The 23,266-nt window shown below is 34.0% G+C and overlaps 1 protein-coding gene across 5 annotated transcripts in view; it reads left to right on the forward strand.

The window, feature by feature from the left end:
• Positions 1-493: 493 nt before the first annotated feature.
• LOC117339943 (fibroblast growth factor receptor 4-like) overlaps positions 494-23,266 on the forward strand; it is a 49,574-nt gene continuing 26,801 nt past the window's right edge. For 2 of the 5 annotated variants that reach the window (XM_033901665.1, XM_033901666.1), the window contains exons 1-2: positions 14,921-15,068; positions 21,076-21,489. In XM_033901665.1, the coding sequence (XP_033757556.1) occupies positions 21,420-21,489 (70 nt within the window). In that variant the 5' untranslated portion in view covers positions 14,921-15,068; positions 21,076-21,419. Of the gene's footprint in view, positions 648-2,627; positions 2,796-14,920; positions 15,069-16,133; positions 16,215-21,075; positions 21,490-23,266 lie in introns of those variants that run through there. The other 3 variants (XM_033901662.1, XM_033901663.1, XM_033901664.1) reach the window with 3 other exon arrangements.

Here is a 23,266-nt window from a genome sequence, read left to right on the forward strand (position 1 = left end):
GCACGAAACTCAAATGGTTCGAGCTTGATCCATCGGAAGGTCTCAGGTTTGAGCCCCACACAGTCTGGTTAATGCATTTTTCCTGTGCTATTACCCTTTGTACTTACAAATAATTTTTCTGCAAAGACAATCCCATAATCTCTTTCCTGGATACATAAAAAATTGAGAGTCAGACCCTTTAAAATACAATGACTTCTTGGTATAACCATGAGCTTTGTTTAATTCATATGCTAATTTTTCTCATTTTCAATTTTCAACTTTTTTTTTTTTTGCTCAAAAAGGACAGGTGTTTCTGGTTTTTGTTTATTTTTTTTCTCTCAAAAGTGATTACCTTTGATGTCATTGTACTGTAAATTTCACTGGAACTATTTTTTGTGAAAACAGGTTTTCACTAAACTGATAGACATAGTGCTGGTGGTTGATTACAACAGAGCAGAACTCACAAGTCATTGAATGAGGTGTGTCTCTGTACCCAGGTAAACTCAGGTGTAAACGACACATGTGACTAGGTAACATATCTAATACCAGAGTTTTGTGGATCCCTGGGGAGCCCTGTATACACTCTAACACATACAGCTCCTCAAGTACCTGGCTGGGTGCTGTTGAGATACCTGGGCAGAAGTGTACACCTGTGATGGTTGACACAGGTAAAACAGCCTGACCCAGCGTCAGTGAAGGAATTCTTGTTTACCCCTTTTATAAATGTACTGTTATAATCCACCCTTTGTCCCCGTGGAAACCAGCTGATGAAGTATATGGAAAGGACAAGAGGCCCTGCATAGGGGAAGTTTAAAATTTAATTTAAATATTAAAAATATGAAGATTTAAAGTATTACTAGGTCACTTAAATTTATACATGTCTGATCGATATAAATTTATTTTTGTGCATTTAAAATATGTTTTGTTGTGTAAATGTGAAGAATTCTAAAAAGAATTTTTAATTAAGTAAATTTCCATGGTAATTTGATATTTACCTGTTGGATAGCCTCTTTTACAGGTAAAACTGTCTCACTCAAATAAATTCAAAATCCATCTGTGATGATAAAGAAGAATACATGCTTGTGAATAGGCCCAGTACCGTATTATACACACCTCAAGTTTCAAGCTTGTTATCTTAATAACAGTCGTTTACAGTTATAATCCCGATTTAATGTCTTGAATTACTGCAGTCTGGAATCATTTTCAAAATATCAAATGTGACCTGATATTATTCATATAAATATCCTAATTTTAAAAACTGAATATTTTATCTTCAAGTTTTTGTCGAAAGAAATAATTTCAGTTAACCATGCAGAATTAAAAATGTGGTGTATTTGTCTAAATTTCAATTTACTGGCTATAAAGCACATCATCGTCACAATAGATCTGGCGACATTGAAAACCGAACACCAATTTAAGCAAAAATATGGTTTCTTGTATGCAGAAGGCTATATTTAGGTAGCCGACTTTTTGGATACAAAGACAGTTCAGAAACTTTCAACTCGATGACCCTTGGGTGAAATCTGTAAATCTCCTTTTCCACTGGGGAAATTTTAACCCATACATCATATCCTACTTCAAACTTAAACTGATGAAAAAAACATTGCCTTGTGAACTCTTAAAATTGGATCAAGTATGTGGCATAAGATATATGGTCTTGTGTCATTTCAAGGGGAGACGACTGTGTTGTTGTAAGGGGGGGACTACTGTGTTGTTTTAAGGGGAGACTACTTTGTCATGTTAAGGGGAGACTACTTTGTCATGTTAAGGGGAGACTACTTTGTCATGTTAAGGGGAGACTACTGTGTCATTTTAAAGGGTGACATCTAGATTGTAATTTTAATTATAATTTTTATGAGCTGTTTCGTAATGGATTGTACTAATAGTTGCTCTTAGACTAGCTGTACACATATTTGTTAAAGCAACATTAACTGTAAAAATCACTGTTGAAAAATGTTATCAGAAATATAGCAAAGACTTTCCATGATAATGAAAATTTAAAGTGTATGAAACTATTTTTGAAACATTACTATTTGGTGGGTCCTTCAAGAATGCATATGTTACCGCTCGTTACAGCCGAAAATTGTTCGTGTAGCATCCTTTACAAACATTTATCGAGGTTAACAGTGTTTTAAAACTCATAAACATATATTTATAGAAACATTTTTATGGTAAAGACTCGGGTATCACTATTTCTTAAACTCATTACACTATTTATAAGAAATCAATATTTAATGAGTATTAAATCAACAGTTATAGCCACATTAAATGCATTTAGAATTATACATGACCAGATACTGAAAATTATACCAGTATAACACATCTAACTGCAGATTATCTATCATTTTATAAAATGTGTGAAAGAACAGAAAAAATTCACAGGTCTCGGATAATTTTTGGATAATTCTCTCCATCAGCAGAGCCAAGCTGAGTGAAAGAGAGTGAATTATTTGTGGCAACTTTTAGAGAGATTATCATTTAAAACAATGAAAATTTTAAAGTACTGTTGATATAACATTTTGGAAAATATGGACATCTATAGAATGTATAGAGGAACTTTCAGAGCAAATTTGAACAGCAGAATCATTTAAAGATTTAATGTACCAGATAAAAACTAATAAAAGCATTATATCATTTTTTTATTTCAGGCAGAGATTGTCAACAATGACTGACAAAATGCTTTGGTGAATTGCTACCAAGAGGAGACAACTGTTCACTACAATGGGCGACAACTCTACATAAAACAACAGAAATAAAGAAATCTGATACCTGGTGGGTGCCAAAGGGAATACTATATTGGAAAACCCCTTAATAATGTAATTATTTTTTGTTTATATACCTGTTTATAATCAGTGTGTCATATATAGAGCTAACCACACTCTTCTGTATGTCTATATACAAATAATCATTTATTTATGGATTAAACTGATGCAACATGTCCTGCATGCCTCAGATGATGATGGATCTTGATCAGACCAATTAGAAGCATAGGGTTCACTCACCAGCAAATCACAAGATAAGACTGGATCAATGTGGTCCCTACTGTAAATCTATACCTCCTTGTTTACTATAGAAATCCCAAAGGTCCTTTTAGGGAGAATTTGTACACAGATTCCATAGCAATGTAATCAGCTACACTTCCCAGTAATTAATCTGCCCGAATAAAGGACCTTTATGTCGAAAGTATTGTCAGCTCACAAAAAAAAATATCAAACATCCAGTCATGATATTTTTCTAAAATTTGAAAAATTAAAAATATGTACATATTTGATTTCAAGTGTCAATATTTTTCTAAATGAATATTTTGTGAGTGTTTTTAAGAAGAAAATGCCAGTTTTGATATTTTCTATATATATATATTGAATGGTCATGCTAACAATACTTTAAAAACTTTGAAAACTGATCAATCAAGATTTAATTAAAAGATGGAATTAATGAGAACTTGCTCTTTATTGATGTGTACCAAAGAAGGTTTGATAATTGAGGCAGACATACTAGTTACAGAGATTAAATACAAATATTTTGAAGCTTACAACAGTTTTATGGTATAAGAAATCTTACATTTTGTCATTTCCAGAAATGTTATAAATTGTTTTGAATGTGTAAAAACATTGAGGCTTTATTGTATCTATTTGGTAGTTTTCATTTGATAAAATATCATTTTTAACATGTTATTCCTTAAACTTTCATAATGATGTTTGTAAAATTAATAACTGTTCATGTCCACATTTCATTTCAAGCATGAATCTGCCTGATTTGATTTACGGAAAGATTTAAATAATTAAAATCCACGGAAATGAATAACAAAATATACTTATGATGTCGCCACTGTGCATTAAGATATTGCTCCTTGTTTTCGGATCAAGGAATCTGTCAGAATTCTGTATATTTCTGCTCAAATAAAGGGTTTGTGAGCCAGGGGCTATTGACTCTGTTTGAGGGGCCAGCTGGCTGCCATTTGTCTAGGGTGACAGTAGGAAATGGGACTGTCTTTTGGGGTTAGGTCTCAGTCAGGATATTTATGTTGGATCACATCCTGTGCTGGAGAACAGGAAGTTTGTGATAGGTAGCCAACAGTTGTTCTCTAGAATATATCCTGTTTACAATGTTTCTTCACCCTGGTGGCAAAATATTATTTTAAGTTTTGTGATTTATTTTTGTTTTTTATGAATATATATAACTATTTCTTCAAGATATATTCTATTTTTCTTGTTTTTTTTTTGTTTTCTTTGATTTTGTTTTCTTCATTCTTCATTATCGTTCATATTTTTCTTGGGTTTTTTTTCTGGCCTTTTTTTTTTTGAATTCCTCATTCTTCCGTGTCATATAGATATATTTATTTCCAACTTTGAATATTAAATGTTAGTAAGTATTCAAGGTTATCTGACATCCACACAGTTTTGTCAATTACTAAAAAGAAAACATTATTTGTGTTACATATCATTATTAACATGTCAGAAAGATACTTGCATTTATGTTGCAAATTGTTACCATAAAGGTAAAAGTTTTCAGCTCCCCAAATGCTAAATTTGTTCAGTCTGAGCAAAAGGTAGGATGCAAAAATATGTTGTTTTAAAACTCAAAGAAACAAAGACTGTGTTGAAAGGACTCGTAATATTTCCTATAAATCATATTTTGCAGTAATGACACCAATCTATCATAGGATTACTTCCCAGGATGTCTATCTCATTTATACAGCTAGGCAGACTTGAACAGAATAATTTCTTGTGCTTGATGCTGCATATAGCATTCTATAGCAGAATGGAACTGCTGATTAATTCCAGAGCTCTACCAGATACCCAGGATCGAAGCATAGAAGCATGAAAATGGGTGACTGAATATGTAGTCATCAGAAGCAACCTATATAGATGCACTTTGTAGGTAGATTTACCTACTTTACAATGGAAACACCGTTAATACATCCTGCCTGGAACATCGTATAATATATAACACAAGACTGTATATGTATGTCTATCTCAGAGGAAGTTCCTCTTAATGTACAGCAGAGTAATCGCTGGTATATATCTTCATTACCTTTTTACATAATCTGTTATTCTTATCAAGGGGGCCCATCATGGGATGATTAATTAGACCAGCATCTGTAGCCCTGGACCAGCTTGGGGTCGGTATGATGAGGCTGGCTGGATCCCTGTGGGATGGTTTAGTGAGATATGTGATGCAATGTCAATTAACACACTATCACATGATACCCCATCACCTAGAGTAAGCCTCTTCAGCAGATTTCTAGTCCCCCCCCCTATAATTCATCATCTGTAACCCCTTATTATGATGTACAGTCTTCAGGCAGTCAGGATATCAGGTCATGTTTCATATGTATACATTCAGGTTTTAGTGCACCTAAAAAATTTAATTAGTGCATGTAATTATTACACCATACTAATTTAGTATGAAATGCAGTAAAATAGGACTATATCGTCACTTAAGACTGAATAATGATGAGATAGATAGTTATAAACAAATATTATAAGGTTGAAAAAAAGATATTTTTGTAAAATATAAGCTTTACAAACTGAAAAACCAAAACTAAGTTTCAAGCAAGTTGATGGCATTGTTCTTCACATATCTCATTTCACAAAGAAATTTCTTTTAGATGTCCTTAATAAAGCTGATACACAGGGGCTTGACACTTGCCTATGACACAGAATGAAATATTTAACTCCAGTGTTTTGACCCCCAGATTACTCAATTATATATTGAGGTTCCGACACAGGGTGAAAGAAATATGTCAAGCCCCTGTGGGTTTGATCACAGGGAAATTACTTCATTTTACACCGTTGTGATTGTACTTATCTATCGTTATCTACCTTTTGGTTTTTACTAAAACTTATTTAATTTGTTATATTGAACATGAGACCTGTAGAATTTAAATACATGTATCTGGATTAATAAGATTTTTAACAAAGTAAACACTGTGACATCAATATGTTACTTCACAAATGAGATGCACTACTTAACATCTAGGCAGATGAGAATTGATTTTAATGAAAAAATAAAGAAATGGTTGTTAAAATATTATTCCCACCTCCCAACTTAACTAGGGAGATTTTCTTGTCAGCTTCATAATGCTAGATTGTCGGACAAGTAAAATAGAAATCTGGTCCCAAGCAGGACTATCAAAAACAATTACCACAGGTAGAAAAATGTACATGTTTTAATTAGCAGTAACAAATAAATTCTGTATGGTGTATATGTTGTTTTGAATTTAATTATCATTCATTAATTTCCATACGATATATTATCAGTCCAATTATCAATCATGTTTTATGAGAATTTTGACGAGTTAACAATTAAGTGTTGACCTCAAATCTGATGTGAATATTTTTCAATCTGACTTTGATGTAAAGACCATGGTGTATTTAATTGCTTGTGAAAGTGTTATCCAATACATCTACATTGTTCCCATAATGTGGTATTTAATTTATGATAATTGTATTCACATTCACATGTAAAATGCATTAATCAGCATTACATGCACACTGTATCAGAATTCCATTACACCCAGACAGACCTTACTGAAAATTTATCTTATTCATCTGTTTAACTCCTGGGGCAAACAAAGAAAGTATAATTACTATCAAATTATTGAGACATCCAGGTGAGATTTTATGTACTGATATACCTGTATCATGACATCTGTGTAACTGTCACAGATTGATGACAGGTTATCTGATTATCTGCAGGTTATCATAGGATTTCAATGAGTCTTCATACAAACTTAGATATATATATAGTTTTCTATCTTGGTTTTAAAAATGTTTTTGTTTTATTACCATTGTCTGAGATTTTAAAGTCAGTTCCATGTCAGTGACCTCCCCTCCACTTCCCCTACTGTCACTTTTGATATCCTGGTAGTTCTTGTTGCAGTATTTTCTCACTATTAGTCAAGGTTTTCTCTATATACTGTACATTTTGCTTTAGTTTGTTCAAGATTTTCTCAGTATTGGTCAAGGTTTGCTCGGTATTGGTCAAGGTTTGCTCCAGTATTGGTCAAGGTTTTCTCAGTATTGGTCAATGTTTGCACAGTATTGGTCAAGGTCAAGGTTTGCTCAGTATTGGTCAAGGTTTGCTCCATATTGGTCAAGGTTGTCTTAGTTTTGGTCAATGTTTGCTCAGTATTGCATGGTCAAGGTTTGCTCAGTATTGGTCAAGGTTTTCTCAGTATTGGTCAAGTTCAAGGTTTGCTCAGTATAAGTCAAGGTCAAGGTTTGCTCAGTATTGGTCAAGGTTTTCTCAGTATTGGTCAAGGTCAAGGTTTGCTCAGTATTAGTCAAGGTCAAGGTTTGCTCAGTATTGGTCAAGGTTTGCTTCATATAGGTCAAGGTTTTCTCAGTATTGGTCAATGTTTGCTCAGTATTGGTCAAGGTTTGCTCAGTATTGGTCAAGGTTTTCTCAGTATTGGTCAAGTTCAAGGTTTGCTCAGTATTGGTCAAGGTTTGCTCCATATTGGTCAAGGTTTTTCTTAGTTTTGGTCAATGTTTGCTCAGTATTGGTCAAGGTTTTTTTCAGTATTTGGTCAAGGTCAAGGTTTGCTCAGTATTAGTCAAGGTCAAGGTTTGATCAGTATTGGTCAAGGTTTGATCAGTATTGGTCAAGGTTTTCTCAGTATTGGTCAAGGTCAAGGTTTGTTCAGTATTGATCAAGGTTTTCTCAGTATTGGTCAAGGTCAAGGTTTGCTCAGTATTTGATCAAGGTCAAGGTTTGCTCAGTATTAGTCAAGGTCAAGGTTTGATCAGTATTGGTCAAGGTTTTCTCAGTATTGGTCAAGGTCAAGGTTTGTTCAGTATTGATCAAGGTTTTCTCAGTATTGGTCAAGGTCAAGGTTTGCTCAGTATTAGTCAAGGTCAAGGTTTGCTCAGTATTAGTCAAGGTCAAGGTTTGCTCAGTATTGATCAAGGTTTTCTCAGTATTAATTGGTCAAGGTTTGCTCCATATTGGTCAAGGTCAAGGTTTGCTCTATATTTTGCTAATTTAAAGCATTTGCTGTGATGTTTACTACAGTTTTCACAGATGACGACTACAGAAAAAATATGATCTGTAGATGTCGACTAACGACAGAAAAATTAATGGTACAGGGTTTTATATGATACAGATTGATGAAGACCATGGGGAAGTTTCATGTTTGACATCTTGAACTTATTGGGAAATGTTTTATTTCCTTGTACATTGTGAGATACATTTGATGTATCGCAATATATATCCTGTTGTCTCCACCCTATCTCTCATTTTGAGGATGTGGCTTCATAAACCCATATTTGACCTAGATTTGTGACTCGTTGATGAGGTAGAAGATGCTTAGCCTTGCTGAACCCCTGGTCTTATTCACCTACAGATTTGTATGGCATGTGTCGTTGATGAAGCTGAAGATGCTTACCATTCCTGGATGCCCTTGTTTTGTCAATTATAGTTTTGCTTGGAACTGCATGCAATAAAAAGCAGTTGAAAACTAGATTGGCCACAGTACAAACTCAGTGTATACAGTCAAACCTGTGTATAAAGGACACCTAAGGGACAAGGCAAAAGTGTCCTTTATAGAGAGGTGTCCTTTACATAGAGGTTCAATGAGCTATGTCCCTTATAAACGAAGAACCAAACCAAAGTCTGATTACATGTATAAGTAGCAGAAACCTAATGTTGTAGCAATTTGGTTAAAGTGACCTCAAAAGGTCAAGCTCAGGTCAGTTGACCTCTAGATGTCTCTGGATTATGATGAACATCAGATTCCTTGACATCACATTATACATATTTATCATATAAGTACAAAGGTATTAGAAAGTCATGCATTGCCCTGGGCTCCCTGCAGAGGTCCAGAACAATGGCCGACTGTTCCAGTACAGTTATAATTCGGCTAGGTTAGGTATAGGGCTAACTATAACACCTCTATAGCAAAGTGTCACAATTCCCCACAGGTAAGACGTGCTGACACTAAATCCCTGTGCTACTTCATGACTTGGATATTGAAATATTAACCTTCAATTGTTAACATTGATCTATCAACATAATAGGGCAGGCACTCGGTGATAAATCAACCAGCTGATTTGAAAGATAACATTTGTCAACTGTGCTTAAGGGATTAAAATTTGACACCAATTTGTTATACTTTTGATATAAGACCAACTAATTGTTTTCATATGCCATAAGTTTGTTACACCATTGGCTATTAACAAAATGTTTCTTGATATATACATGTATGCTATTGTTTCCATCATTTGATTTTGAGGTAAATGTTTAATTCAAGACAAAAAATTAGAATTTTTTAAAGCTAGTGTTACTGTATATTTCTTCGTATCAATAGTGAAATGGGTTTAAGAAATAGCGATACCCCAGCCTATACAATGAAAAATGGAAATAAATATACATTGTATGTTGAATATTTTAAAACATTGATTCTTATAGTTATCTGGGAACCTGATGCTGAGTTTCTAGTTGATATAGAAAAATATAGAATGTAGACAATATCATACAAAAGTGACCATTTTGTAATAAATTCAATAAACTGATCATGCAATGAAAAAAAAAATCATACAAAATCACATGGTCGGAAAGCCATGAGACTCGCTGCTCTGTCATAAATAAAACAGGAATGATAGGAACAATAGAAATTCCAGATATGATGGGAATGTAAAGAGTTAAGAAGCAGTCTGTGGTGAAGTTCCACTATGAAATAGATAAATTAAAATTAAGCTATTTATTTTTATCCACTTCCTCTTTTCTTCCTTTTTGTTTTTCTCACCCCTGTTTCATCCTTTGATCTTCACTTTTCAATTTTGTCTATTCTTTATCACTTCTCTTTATGTATATCACTATATTTCAGTCCAAACTATCCTATCCTTTCTGTATAAAATACCTCATTTAAAAAAAAATTCCCTACTATCTAAGGTTATTGGAAATTATAAAAATTTGAAATGACTGATCATGAATATTCTAAAGCATGATTTAAAGTGTATTAGCTAATCTGGTAAGTTAATATGTCATAATAATGATAAAGTAAATTGATGTTGGACAGCATCACCTTTTGACCACTGCCTTTGGTAGCCATATAGTCTGCTATACAGGAAATGCCATCCTCATTCAAAGGAAGTGGCTAGCACCTAGTTACAAACGCCACTTGGAGTTCTGTGAAGTTAACAGGTAATTGAGTGTAGGTCCACAGATGTCACTGAAGATGTGTCAAAGGGAAAAAACTGTTATCTATAATTGAAAGCTGGTTGTATTGTAAAGAATTCTGGTTATAAAGAAAAAGATTAACAGATGTCATCACCAAAAATAATTATCTGCTTCCAACAACCATTTAAACCTTCAGAGTTATCTGCCCTTAGTGGTCAATTTGTATGTACTTGAAGAAGAAACACTGGCAATTCGATAATGACCATCAACAGGAAATTGACCATTGATATATACTTTGGATGACTGAGACTGAAAGCATGAAAATATTTAACAACAGTAGAGTATATGAACAAATCAATAGAAATCTTTGAAGTCTTTGTGTTCTTTAGAAACAATTAACTGTGAGTAAGTTGAACTGTTTGTATTTATCTTTTTGGTTTACTCTCGGAAACAGAATTAGTAATATCTACAAGAAATCTTCATTTGATAACGATTCATTGACAAATTGAGGTGTTTGTATAATATTATAATACATAATGCATGCTGGGAGAAACTGGTATAAAAATATGACCAAGAGTTATCTGCCCTTGAGTGTCCTTCAGGAAGCTCGTGATTTAGTTCTTAAATCTCAAAGCAGAACAAATTACCTGTTTAATAAAAAAATGTTCACATCTGACACAGGAACAGGATGGTTCCTTTCTTTTAATAATGTATTTTAATTTGATATGCATATGATGTGTTAAAACATCTGTCACTTAGAGTTGCCTGCCCTTGAGTGTCTCAACAGGAAACAGACATTTATCCACAGAGTTCAAAGAGCACATGATAGAACAAAATTATCTTCTATGAACAAGTATTTAAACAAATGTGCTAACCTCTCCATCAAATTACTGAGAGTGGAGGCTGATGAGATTAAAGAGGGCAGTTAAATACCCAGAATATCAGTCAATACACAGTCCTCTTTTATGTAGATTTCAGTTCTGTACCATTTGTAAACAATTGTACTCCATGGATGGCTTTAATGAAACCGCTGCCTTTGTGTAAACACGCAGATATAACCACATGATCAGTTCAGCTTCCTCTTCTGGGATTCTGGAAGTTTTGGAACTCTTTGGTGTGAAGGAAACAAGATTTTAAACATATGTTTTGCATTTTCTGATGTCTAATCATTTATTCACCAAGATTTGTCTTGTTTGAAATTTCTTATTCTTTCTTTATGGAAAATTAATTTGTATGACAAAATTTAAAGATTTCCTTCTTAAAAGATGCATGGGAAAACCTTATGAGCATAGACTGGCTGTGTACTTAAGTATTAAATATGTTTTTCATCTAGATAGCTTCTGTTGTTTGAGTCCTTTTATGAATATAAAATCTGTAGAAGAATGATTTGGTGTACATAATCAAAGTGATGCCCGTAGATGGCCGACAATGGGATCTTGTCTTAATTACATGTAGATTGGGCTCTGATAATAATATATCAAAATCGGTGCAGATGGTTAGCAGTCTTTGACTCAGCTTCCGGATGGGATGAAGCGATACACCCACAGCTATTGGAAGATTTTCATAAAATGGAATTATAATAAACACACAGAGGCCCTTCCCTAACTAATGCAATAGTTTGGTCAATTATATGTAGATTGTATACAGAGGAGTTGAATGATATGGACAAGCTGGTAGGCTTTAATATACATACATGTACCAGGCTTTACATGTCGACTCATGAAAATGCATGTTTATGCAGACAACAGAAATTATAAGTAATATTTCACATCAGAGATGTTTTGTTCATTTGTTGTACATAAAAACCATTGATAATGTACGATAATTGATCATTTAGGTTTTTCCTTGAGATATTCCTATTTGAAATTAATATCTTTTGTACAAAAAAGTTTAATATTTATGAGTCTTTCATTGTATTTTTGAATTTTTAAAAAAATGGAAATATTTTAAATTTCAAAGCCCCCCACAACACACAAGAAAAAGATTTTGCACATCTAATATACTATCTTTGATATCTGTCATGCTTGAGGAAAAGAAAATTATTTGTATCAGTATAAATGATGAGGAGTAAATTGTTCTCAAAAAAAGGAAAATTTTGGTGTTAGAAGGATCGACTGATGTGGGTGTGTTTGTACCTCACCATGCCAGCTAGCCCCTGGCAGGCAGTAGCAGTAAGATGTTAGAGGGCCAGAGGTGTGATGGGAAGCATATGGACGACTTCATTATACTTGTATAACAACTGTTTTCTGTCCAGGCATAACATATGCAGGATGTACAATTCAGATGGGATATTGCTCCAATCTATGAAAAAAAATCGAAATTATCAGAAACGGAAATATTTACATATTGACCGCTCCTTGGTGCTATTTCAGAGTCGGGGTAGAAAAGCCAGAGATCAGATTTGACACTCCCGCCCCCTTCCCCCAAAATCATTACCATATTATTGAGCTTATAGATTTAAGATGGAAGCTGTAGATTTATATATGTGTAGTATTTCCTGCCAACGCAGGTTTCCCCCTTGCCCTACTTCCTCAATTTGGTTTAGGGGAGAAAATCGGAAAATGTTTTCATACTTGTTAGCACCTGGACCCCTTTCTTATATGCTTGCTTCAATTTTGTTAGGTTCTGGATGGCATTTGTCAATATTTCTAATTCAGGAGCTAATTTTCTTATTACATTTCAGCCTCTAAATCCAAGTTTACTTGTCTGAATTCAGTTCCTAAATCCAAGTTTCCTTGTCCGAAATTTTTTGTTTATTTTGGAGATTTTGGTTTGAAGTCATCCATTCAAACTTGACACCTTTCTACCAAATCTTGTTGCTGTTTGTTGATCTAAGGCTCTTGGTCAGTCTAGGGGTCAATTCCAGCCTCAAGCCGACAGAATCCTTGCTGTTTTATTCTAAACACACCTTTCTTTAATTAAATTAATTTTTATCAGGTGCCATGATTTGAAATCAAAGTTATCTCCTAGAACATGGATATAATTACATCTAGATTTCCTGTGCTCTCCAAATTCAGATGATAAGATGTTACAATTGTATTATTAAAAGTCTGATATCTGGGTTTTGAATTTGGGAGGTTTTATAAGGGATGAGAGTCGGATTTTCTTCTGTAGTTTGTAAGCTTTTACTAATGCATGAAGTTTCAAAATTGTGATTTATTTGAAAAAGAATATATCAAATACAGAAAAATGTTCATTTACAAAATTCAAAAACTTAATTAAATCCAATTGAATTATCCATTCACTACACAATTTTGCACAGCTGTGAAGGAGTAAGATTAAGAAATGACTGCTGTCGCAGTGTTAATTGTTAAATACTGAGGATTATCAAGAACATGTATCTTTGTTAAAGACTTGTGACATTTCTCATTTAGGTTTTCACCGAGAATTTTATCTGTCAAAGTGGTTACTTCAAGGAGGTCAGAGCTTTATGTAATATATGTCTGCTCCTATTTCTCAACTGTCCAAGAAAGTAATATCTCCGTTTAATTAAGAAGTTAATGCGTAAAAAATCCTCTGTAATGTGGGGGAAAAGGGGAATTTTATTAACGATTGTTTTTTCCAAATGAAACTATGCAGAAAATTAGCTTGAATGGAGTGAGGACACGTTATTAATCATGACTGTCCTACAGCCACTTTAAATATGGCTATTACACAGGTAAAAATGACAGGTGACTGTGTATTTGACATGTAGTTTTCTGCAGAATGACCCTAACTTTGTTGGACTGACAGGACTAATGTTACAGTATCGACTGACCAGCATTGTGTACTTGATTAGCAGAAATTCAGAATTCCTTATCAAAAACATACACATCTCCCAATAAATTTATACCTTAAGAATACTTCTGAAACATAAAATATACATTAAAATGAAAAAAATTTCAAATTCAATAAACTAATTTCTCCTATCCAGAAAAATATCAAGCTGACCGTTATGAAATCTAGTTCTACTGTCTGTGTAGCTATTTTGGCTCATTTCTCACCTATAACAGTTGAGGGATTCTATCATTGCCAAAGGCAGCCGACTTTTACCTGACACTGTGACAAATGATCTCCAGGGATATAAAGGTGTTAGATAAATTTGGAGATCAGGAAATGAGATTTTAATCTGGTAATTAATTAAAAGTTTTAAAAAATCAGCAATGTTTCTGGATGTTTGGTAAGGAAGAGCCGATTTAATTACCCTTGGTATTTTCTTGACAATTATGTATTACATCAAAAGGCATATTAACAAGGACTTAGAATAGATGTTATATGTCCCTGACATATAATAAATGAAAATAATTACAAAATCAGATTACAATATTTTTACACTTGTATAATTTATTAACATTATTTTTGAAATCATTCTGAAGATATATATATTATATACCACATAAGTTATTATGGTGTTATTTTACTAAGGTTTTAACTTCTTCTTTTTTGTGAATCATCAAATTATAATAAAATGTAAGCTTTGTTTGTTTCCTCCGGAAATTGATTGTATGAACATTTTCAATAATAATCACTATAGCTCAACTTACCCATAAATTTTCCTGTAGCCTATCTTTTCTGTTTTGAAAAAAAATATTCCACAAAATTTGATTTAATTTAGACACCTATGGTGATTTCTGTACAATCTTTGTCAGATTTTTACAATACCATCTACAAATAACTGTATTTTTCAATTAGGAAGTTAACACGTTTTTATTGAATGCTATCATACCGAACATCCTGTGTTCAGAAAATAGCTGTAGGACTTTTTTAAGAGAAGCAGAGTGACGTCACGAGAAATCTTTTGATCCCAAGTTTGAAAGTCTGTCACGTGATCCCTCCCCATACACACACCGATAGGCTAGAAAGTTGGATGCTTCAGTTGTGATACGGAGAAGTAGAGTGCGCACTGTTATGGAGATTTTAAAAAGTGTTTTTGGATTATTAACAACTTGATTTACACATATATGTGGGATTTACGAAAGTTTAAGGTAAGCATTTGTAACTTTTGTAAGTTGAAAAACGCAGAAATAAATAGAAATCTTGGAAATTAAAGGGACGCTACGGGACTGGAATACCCGAATGGCTGGGCGACGAACCATGTGGCTAAGAAGTTGTAGGGGGTTATCGTCCCAGGCGAATTCCTGGCAAGTTTGTCTTTCTATTATCCGTATAACGCTTGACAACAAATTAGATTAAAATCTCGTCTATTTCTGAAGTTGAAAATGTGTTTCGGTGGAAAATTAGTGGTTTCGCAGGGAGCATATCTTCTATTTGTTTACAAGTCTGTGTGCATGTTTTAGGCCTAGCTTTCATGAATACCTGTTGTTGCGGAACGTTGACGTCTTTTTTAAGTATTCAAAAATGATTTTATGAGTAACAAACAGCTACCTACATCAGGATGTGTATATTGTAAACAAATAAGAAATAATATAAAGTTAGCTTTATTAATATAATCGGCAAAATTTATTTGCGACTCTTGCAGGTGCGCGTTTTGAGTGAAATAGGCCTATAAGGACAGCCATAATATACTGATATGCGATATTTCCTCTAGATGAAATTGAAGTCAAGACTTATGTTGGAAATTCTATATTCAGTCCCTCCGCACCCCTTGAACCAGTCAGTCATCTCAATCTGGGGCCCGTGTGACTGTGATCGACTTTTGTTATGCTGATAAGGCTCCAGGTATGCGATACGCGTTTGCACGTTCGACCTGTCAATGATGTGAATAAAATTTAGCATCACTTTATGTCTGAATTAATTGTGACCAGTTGATAAGCGATTCGTGATGGTCTTATCATGGTATCTAATTCTAATTTCAATAACTTGCATGATCTCTCATACCTGCGAAAGGGCCCTTTACCTGTACAAATTCCCGCGTTTTTTCACGATTGACCGTCACCCCGGGGCATTCTAGTGACCGATTAAACAGAGATTAAAACGGCAAGCATTGGTCAACTGGTCAATGATTGGCTCCAAAGGATTTTGTGATCTTTTGTTTGGACAACATTAACTGCAGACTGACCATTAGTGTCTTGATAATTAGGAGCATTTACCTGTAAGGAAGTGGTCAATTACACACCTAGGTAAAAGCCAATCAATTGTCAGGGAGCTTTACTCTGTGTCAAGATTAACAGGTAACTACAGGTATTGATATGAGATGTACATTGTATTTAGTTGACTTGTTTTTAATGCAAGTTGTATTATATATAATTCATACTAGGAATAATAAAAGTTCTTTTATTTCACAATACCTAGTTGGCTGGATAAAAACTTTCTACCTATCAATTAATACCTGTTCAGTAGCAGTCTTTGTTAGTTGTGATAATCTATCAAGGTCTTTAAGGTTGAAATGACTTTATTTCAAGAATTGAAAAATATTTATGTGAATCTTCTTCCTTATTGATTTGATTAATAAAGTAGCAAGAGTTTCTTTCACAATTATTCTAAATATTCAGTAGTGAAAAGTTTTGATAAGATTGTTCAGATTTTTATCAAAATGAAGAATTTTTACCTTTGATTGGTTATTGCTTGTTGATTGTCTATAAATCAACATCACTATAGTTTTATTAATACTGTTAATTGTAGGGCTATCTTAATTGACAATTAAACAGAGAAAATTATTGATTCTGACAAAGAAATCATACTTCGAATTTAACTTGAATGTTGAAAAATATAAATATGGTAGATGATTGAAGAAAGTCAAACTGTAGGTGTTAGAAGTAAAACACAATAGAATAGGCAAAGCATCTGTTGGACAAAATCCCTCCAAAATATTTTTGTCAGATGTTTTAGATTATAAACTGCAATTTACAGTGACCACCAGTTTCTCTGGCCCTGGACATTTGTATGGAGTCAGTTGTCTTCAGTGAGCCCTTCAAGTTGATCAGCTGAAGTGGTCACTTCCAGCTGTTAAGGGTCATTCTCACCAGTATGTTAAAAGTTTTTGTTCTCAGGGGTCTAAATTTTCCAAGTGGGGTTGACTGTATTTAGCCAATCCTAAGTACATCCATGTGGAGTCTCTAGACCCAGATATTGTGTGACTTGTCGTCGGATCTGTATCATGTTAAATTAAGATAAATTACATTCTGGATATGATTTACTTTATAATAGCAAGATTTTAAATTGGTATTTATACATGAAAACTGAATTCAGTTAAAAATATCAAAAAGACATTTCTTAGCTTATTGTTGCTATAAATTTCTCTGACAAATTATTTTCTTCAAAAGCAAGCCTTGTGTTTATTTTTATAACATACTCCTGTCTATAATTTGTATAGTTAAATTAAAGTTAGATTAAAAAAAGAAGATACATTTACAGTCTTCTAGTTTAAGGGTTAAAAAATAGAAAAGGAATAAATTTGTCATATAAATCACTTTTAAGTATGAAGCTCTTGGCCACACTAAATCACTCGGTCTCTATATATTTGCTTCAGACTATGACAAAATTTGTTTATCTACATAGAATGTAAATTGGCAAATTAAATTAGCACTGTGAAACAGGATAGACATAGGTCCTAGCCTTGACTACATACACCTTTAAAAAGTGATTAAATGTTGTGTTATCCTGAGTTTATCAGGATCATCAACAGATTACAGACATACAAGTATACCCCCCAACACAGTCGAGGAATTTTCCCACTGAAGATCAGGAAAAAAATACTCGACCCTCCCCATGAATGAAGGTTGAAGTTGCTTTAGTGCTATAGTGTAAAATCTGTTACGACAAACCAAATCATGGGGAATAATCTTGACATCTAATTTTCATCCCCTTTATCCATTTCTGATCTGAATGATATTACATGGTCATGTATGAGAGGTTTTGTGAGATTTATTGATATTTGTGACTGATGCTGAGTGACGGGTGTAACATCAGGTTCAAGATAGAGCTACTAGATGTACTATTATAACAGACACACATATTTCCATATCTACTTCTTTTTACACAGAGATCGAGATAAAGAAAGGTATTTCAATTACTTTTTTCCCCTCTTGTGACCTAAGGGAGGTAATTTGCCCTCTGTTGGCTTACAATTTGCTTCCTTTCATTTCATGGTTTAAATGCAGGTCGTTAATTATTAGCGTGTGTAATTGGTCAAATTAGAAATGTGATGATTATCTTGTTATCTGTGGAATTGATTCTTGTCAGGGAGTCAATTACATTAACCCTGGGGATGAGTATTGATCAATCGGAATCATTGATTAACATGTGTGAATAGCTTAGTTTTTACTGGCCATTAGTTGGGAATCGGGAATTCAAATGATTTAACTGTCCCTGAATACTACTGCAGTGTAGTATATATTGTCAGGAAGATACAGAGTATACAGTTACCATTGTGTTAAAAAAAATATTGGCCATCAGCCTAATTATAAGCAAGAATAAGAGAATTGTATCTACATTCATGAGATCACTAGTGAGGGGTAAGTTGTGACTTAATATGCTTTCATTGAGTAAGCTAGCTGAGTTACTATAGATATTATAAAAATTTGATCATGATGGTACTTAATGTGATATAAATATTGAAAGTGATTAGTATCACTGGTTCTTAGGCAGGTTTGGGTTCAAAAAGATGAGTTTTAATGGTCTAATTAAACTGAATTAGTTGCATCAAAATAAGTAAATGGTAAAATTAGGAACAATTTTGCACTTGCTTATATTGGGAAAGAAGTCACCAGTATTTATTTACCCAGACCAATTTTACTGCTCCTTGGCCATCAGACCTAGTTTTTTTCACACCATAATATTTGATATAAGGTTAAAAAAGTTAAAATTGCTGAATTTTTCTAACTCCAATGACTTGTTACATTTATGTGACCAGGGCAATGTTCTGTAATTTATCTGCAGTTAAAAAAAAGTTTTCCTGATCTACTTAACCTTAATTTTTCATGATCAGACAAAAAGCTGCAACAGATTTGGAGGAATCAAGCAGAAACATTTTGTCCATCCAATTTTAAGCACATCATGTCATTTCCCTGTCTAGTCTTGGGTAAAGAAGTTTTTGAAATGAAACTATATTTGGATGTCACATTCAGATATTGAAAATTTCATAGAAATGATATTGGTATTAATTTGTCAAAGTTGTTAATTTTAAGAGTAATAATTTGATACAGCGCGCAGGTAAGAATATATTGATCTGTAATATGTTTGTCATGAAACATTGCATTTTACTGTTAAATCACAACAAAAGGATCCAAAATAACATTATCTTCAGACTTCCTTCTGATCACATCGATTTTATATTTTGAATTCATCAGTAACGGAGACAACACAAAGAGGATTTAGCATGTTACATGTAAGAATAAAACCAGATTCATTACAAGGGAGAATATTCATTTCTAGTTTGATGCCAAAACTGTGGAGTTTTCATTGTTAAATAAGCTCATGTTTGGGAAGGAAGGGGAAATGGCCTGGGAAATCATGTATGTCTCAGTGTCATGATAGGGAAAATGTACTGGTAGTGAATTATTGATAAAGTATTTAGAGCGGGAGGGAGGGACCTAGCCATGGAAACAATTTTTGAAGATTTAAAGTCATGAATGATAAAAAACATGCAAGCATATATATAAGTAGAGGACTTTCATCATGTGAGGAATTTATCATAAAATATATATATGTGGTGAGTCTGGTGATGTCACTGAAGTGCATTGTTGTCATGCATGGTGGCATCACTAGGGTATATTGTTGTCATGGTAACATCACAAGGGTACATTGTTATGGTGACATCACTATGGTACATTGTCATGGTGACAGCATTAGGGTACATTGTTGTGGTGGTAACATCACAAGGCTACATTGTTGTCATAGTAAAACATAAAAGTACATTTTACAAATAATGACATCCCTAGACTACATGGTTGTCATGGTGACATCACTGGGGGACATCACTGGAGTACATTGTAGTATAAGTGACATCACTGGAGTACATTGTAGTATTGGTGACATCACTGGAGTACATTGTATAGTGACATCACTGGAGTACATTGTAGTAGTGGTGACATCACTGGAGTACATTGTCGTATAAGTGACATCACTGAAGTACATTGTAGTATTGGTGACATTACTGGAGTACATTGTAGTATAAGTGACATTACTGGAGTACATTGTAGTATAAGTGACATCACTGGAGTACATTGTAGTCTTGGGGACATCACTGGAGTACATTGTAGTAGTGGTGACATCACTGGAGTACATTGTAGTATTGGTGACATCACTGGAGTACATTGTAGTCTTGGTGACATCACTGGAGTACATTGTAGTGGTGGTGACATCACTGGAGTACATTGTAGTATTGGTGACATCACTGGAGTACATTGTAGTCTTGGTGACATCACTGGAGTACATTGTAGTGGTGGTGACATCACTGGAGTACATTGTAGTCTTGGTGACATCACTGGAGTACATTGTAGTGGTGGTGACATCACTGGAGTACATTGTAGTAGTGGTGACATCACTGGAGTACATTGTAGTAACATTAATGGTGACATCACTTTTCACTGAGTTCTCTCATCTGAATACTTCTGCTGTTTTAGAGTGTAACAAATGATTTTATGTGATTTTGACAATTTCATGCTCTGTTCTGATTTGTTACCAGAATATTTTGATCATCTCTATAATTCAGATACTGCAGTCTAAATGAAAATGACACTATGTGTGGTGAAGCGTGTATCAATCTGAACATTTTTTTCAACTCTAGTAAATGTGTTGCTATGCTGGAATGTCTTCGGTCAAGTGTAGAGTTGGGTACAACCATATGTCAGAATTACTCACACGTACACACCCCCAGTACACTTAACAAATCATCCAGCATATGAGAGCTCTCTCTCACTATACAGTCTACATGGGGCTTACCATCAACTCTGCCTATTATATATGTGGGTACCCTTTTGACAGAAGTCTAAACTTATGTGATTGTTTTGTGTTATAGTTCATTACAGTACTGGTGTCGTCTGTAATTGTCATCAGTTTAATATTTAACTGTATTTTCTTTTTCTTTTGCAGATCTTGTGAAAACAATAAGATGGAAATTTTATTCTGAAGGAACACATTGAAGGATTTACCCTCCGTACAAATATTAAAGGAATATTAATAAAATCTTCAAATATTTCAATTTTTTTAACCAAATTTTGTGTGCCATTTGAAATATTGTTGATGATGTGAAATGTTCATTGATTCTTCTGGATTAATATACAAGATAACCTGAATGTGTGAAAGGATTTGAAAAAAATGTTATTTTGCTGAAATCTGATGTTCAATTCGTGGAGTTAAGACTGAAAAGTGTGACGACGCAATGTTACTGTGTTTTCCGAGGACGTTGGATTTATGATATAGTGTAACTCGTGGACATGGGCACAAGCTTTGTTTTTCTGGTATTGATATTTGCATTAGGAATATCAGTGGCAGACAAACCAACTCGTAAGTATTAATTAAGTTCATGGAATATATTAATTGGGACAAATTTATATGAATTTGCTTCCATAAAATTTATGAAAAACTTATATTTTATGTGGAAAAAAACCCTCCAAATATCCTTTTAAATTTCTTTACGTTAAAAAAAAACATTTTGGTTTCCATAAAAAACATCTGTCCCAGTAAATGAGTTATCGGGGGTCCGAAAATGTGTCCTATTCTCAATCAAAATTATTACATATATATTCCCAGTATTTGCAGTTTATTCCGCAAAATTCCCTTTCTAATTCACCACTTTTCATCCCCAAAGTAGGAAAAGGAGCCCTGCCCTAATAATATTCCTTTAAGTATTAGATCTTACATTCTTCTTAACTTCCAGAGCATTTGCTTTCGGAGTGTGTCTATGTACAGAGGTCAGAAGTCTGGAGAAGTTTTTTACAATCCAGCTGTCATGTAACTTCCTAGTAGTCAATTGTCACTCGTGCATATACAGAGACTCCTTAGTCAAAGATTCAACAAGTATTCTAATCATTGCTGGAGATCTTATCACAAAAGCCACATATTTGTATTGTAAAGTTTCTGAATAGCTTGTTATTGCATACAAATTTTTGTATACCAACGGTTTAGAAGGCACATTTTTGCTTACATAGTTTTCGGATACCTGAGTTTCTGTGTTATCTTCCTATACTGAACGTACAAACAAGCAAAGGGACAAAGTATAAAGCGAGCTATGTACATCACAGGCCAGCTCGGAAACAAAATATGATGATGGAATCGATCTAACACGGGGAGTCAATGCTGAAAATAGCTCAATGTGACCTGTCACCAGGAACGTTTTCCTGTACTAAAGTCTATATGGCAAAGTTTGTATTCACAGGGGTCAAAACAAAGGTGTGTGTAGCTATTCGGGGCTGGTCACGCTCTCTGAACATCCCGAATACCAAGACACCTCTACAATGGTACAATATTACACTGGAGACCAGGATCATCTCCATCTTATACCCTGCTCACTATAGCCTACACACAAAGACTATACCACAATCTTTTAAGGAGACCCTCTTTTTTTTGTCAGTTTCTGCTCTGTTTGGTTCCCTCGACAACAATGGACTTATTTGTCATGGACATGTCTAAAGTAAAATTTGAATTAGTGATTTTCAATGCGTACCTTAGCAACTGAAATTTAAACATGAATAGAAACACGTAGCCGGATCAGGTGACCCAAATATCTTTTAACGACTCTTTTAAACGCGACCCAAAGCTTTGTGCATACTTCCACCATGAACAGTCTCTAAAGTCTGAAAATAGATCCCCTGATGAGGTTTAAAAGTTCAAACGATAACATTTAAAACGATGAACACACAATGTTTTGTTTAATGAGATATCCTTATGTGAAAAACTCCCAAATTTCAACAAATGATTGCAGAGGAAAAGGATGGTCAAGCTGGCCTCAATTGGACTTGAATGTGTTCCACATTTGTTTCTCAAGTCACATAAACCTTATTCAAAGAGATCTTTTTACTCCATCAAAAGTCTTGAAATGGTGACGAGACAGAACAGTATCCTGTATTTGAGTAAAGACTTGATATGTACACCCTGTATCCAGGTGTGTTTCATTAGTGTTACATGTTGGGGGGGGTTTCAAGCTTCATACATTTCTTAAATTTCTAGGCATTTGAGCCAGATTTATGTAGCTATAGGCTATCGACATGTGCACACAGCATTAGCCTTGTACTCTACTACTACTGCTGAATTTGTATTCATAAAATTTACGTTAAATTACATG

The sequence above is a fragment of the Pecten maximus genome, chromosome 12 (assembly GCF_902652985.1).
Source record: "Pecten maximus chromosome 12, xPecMax1.1, whole genome shotgun sequence".
NCBI lineage: Eukaryota > Metazoa > Mollusca > Bivalvia > Pectinida > Pectinidae > Pecten > Pecten maximus.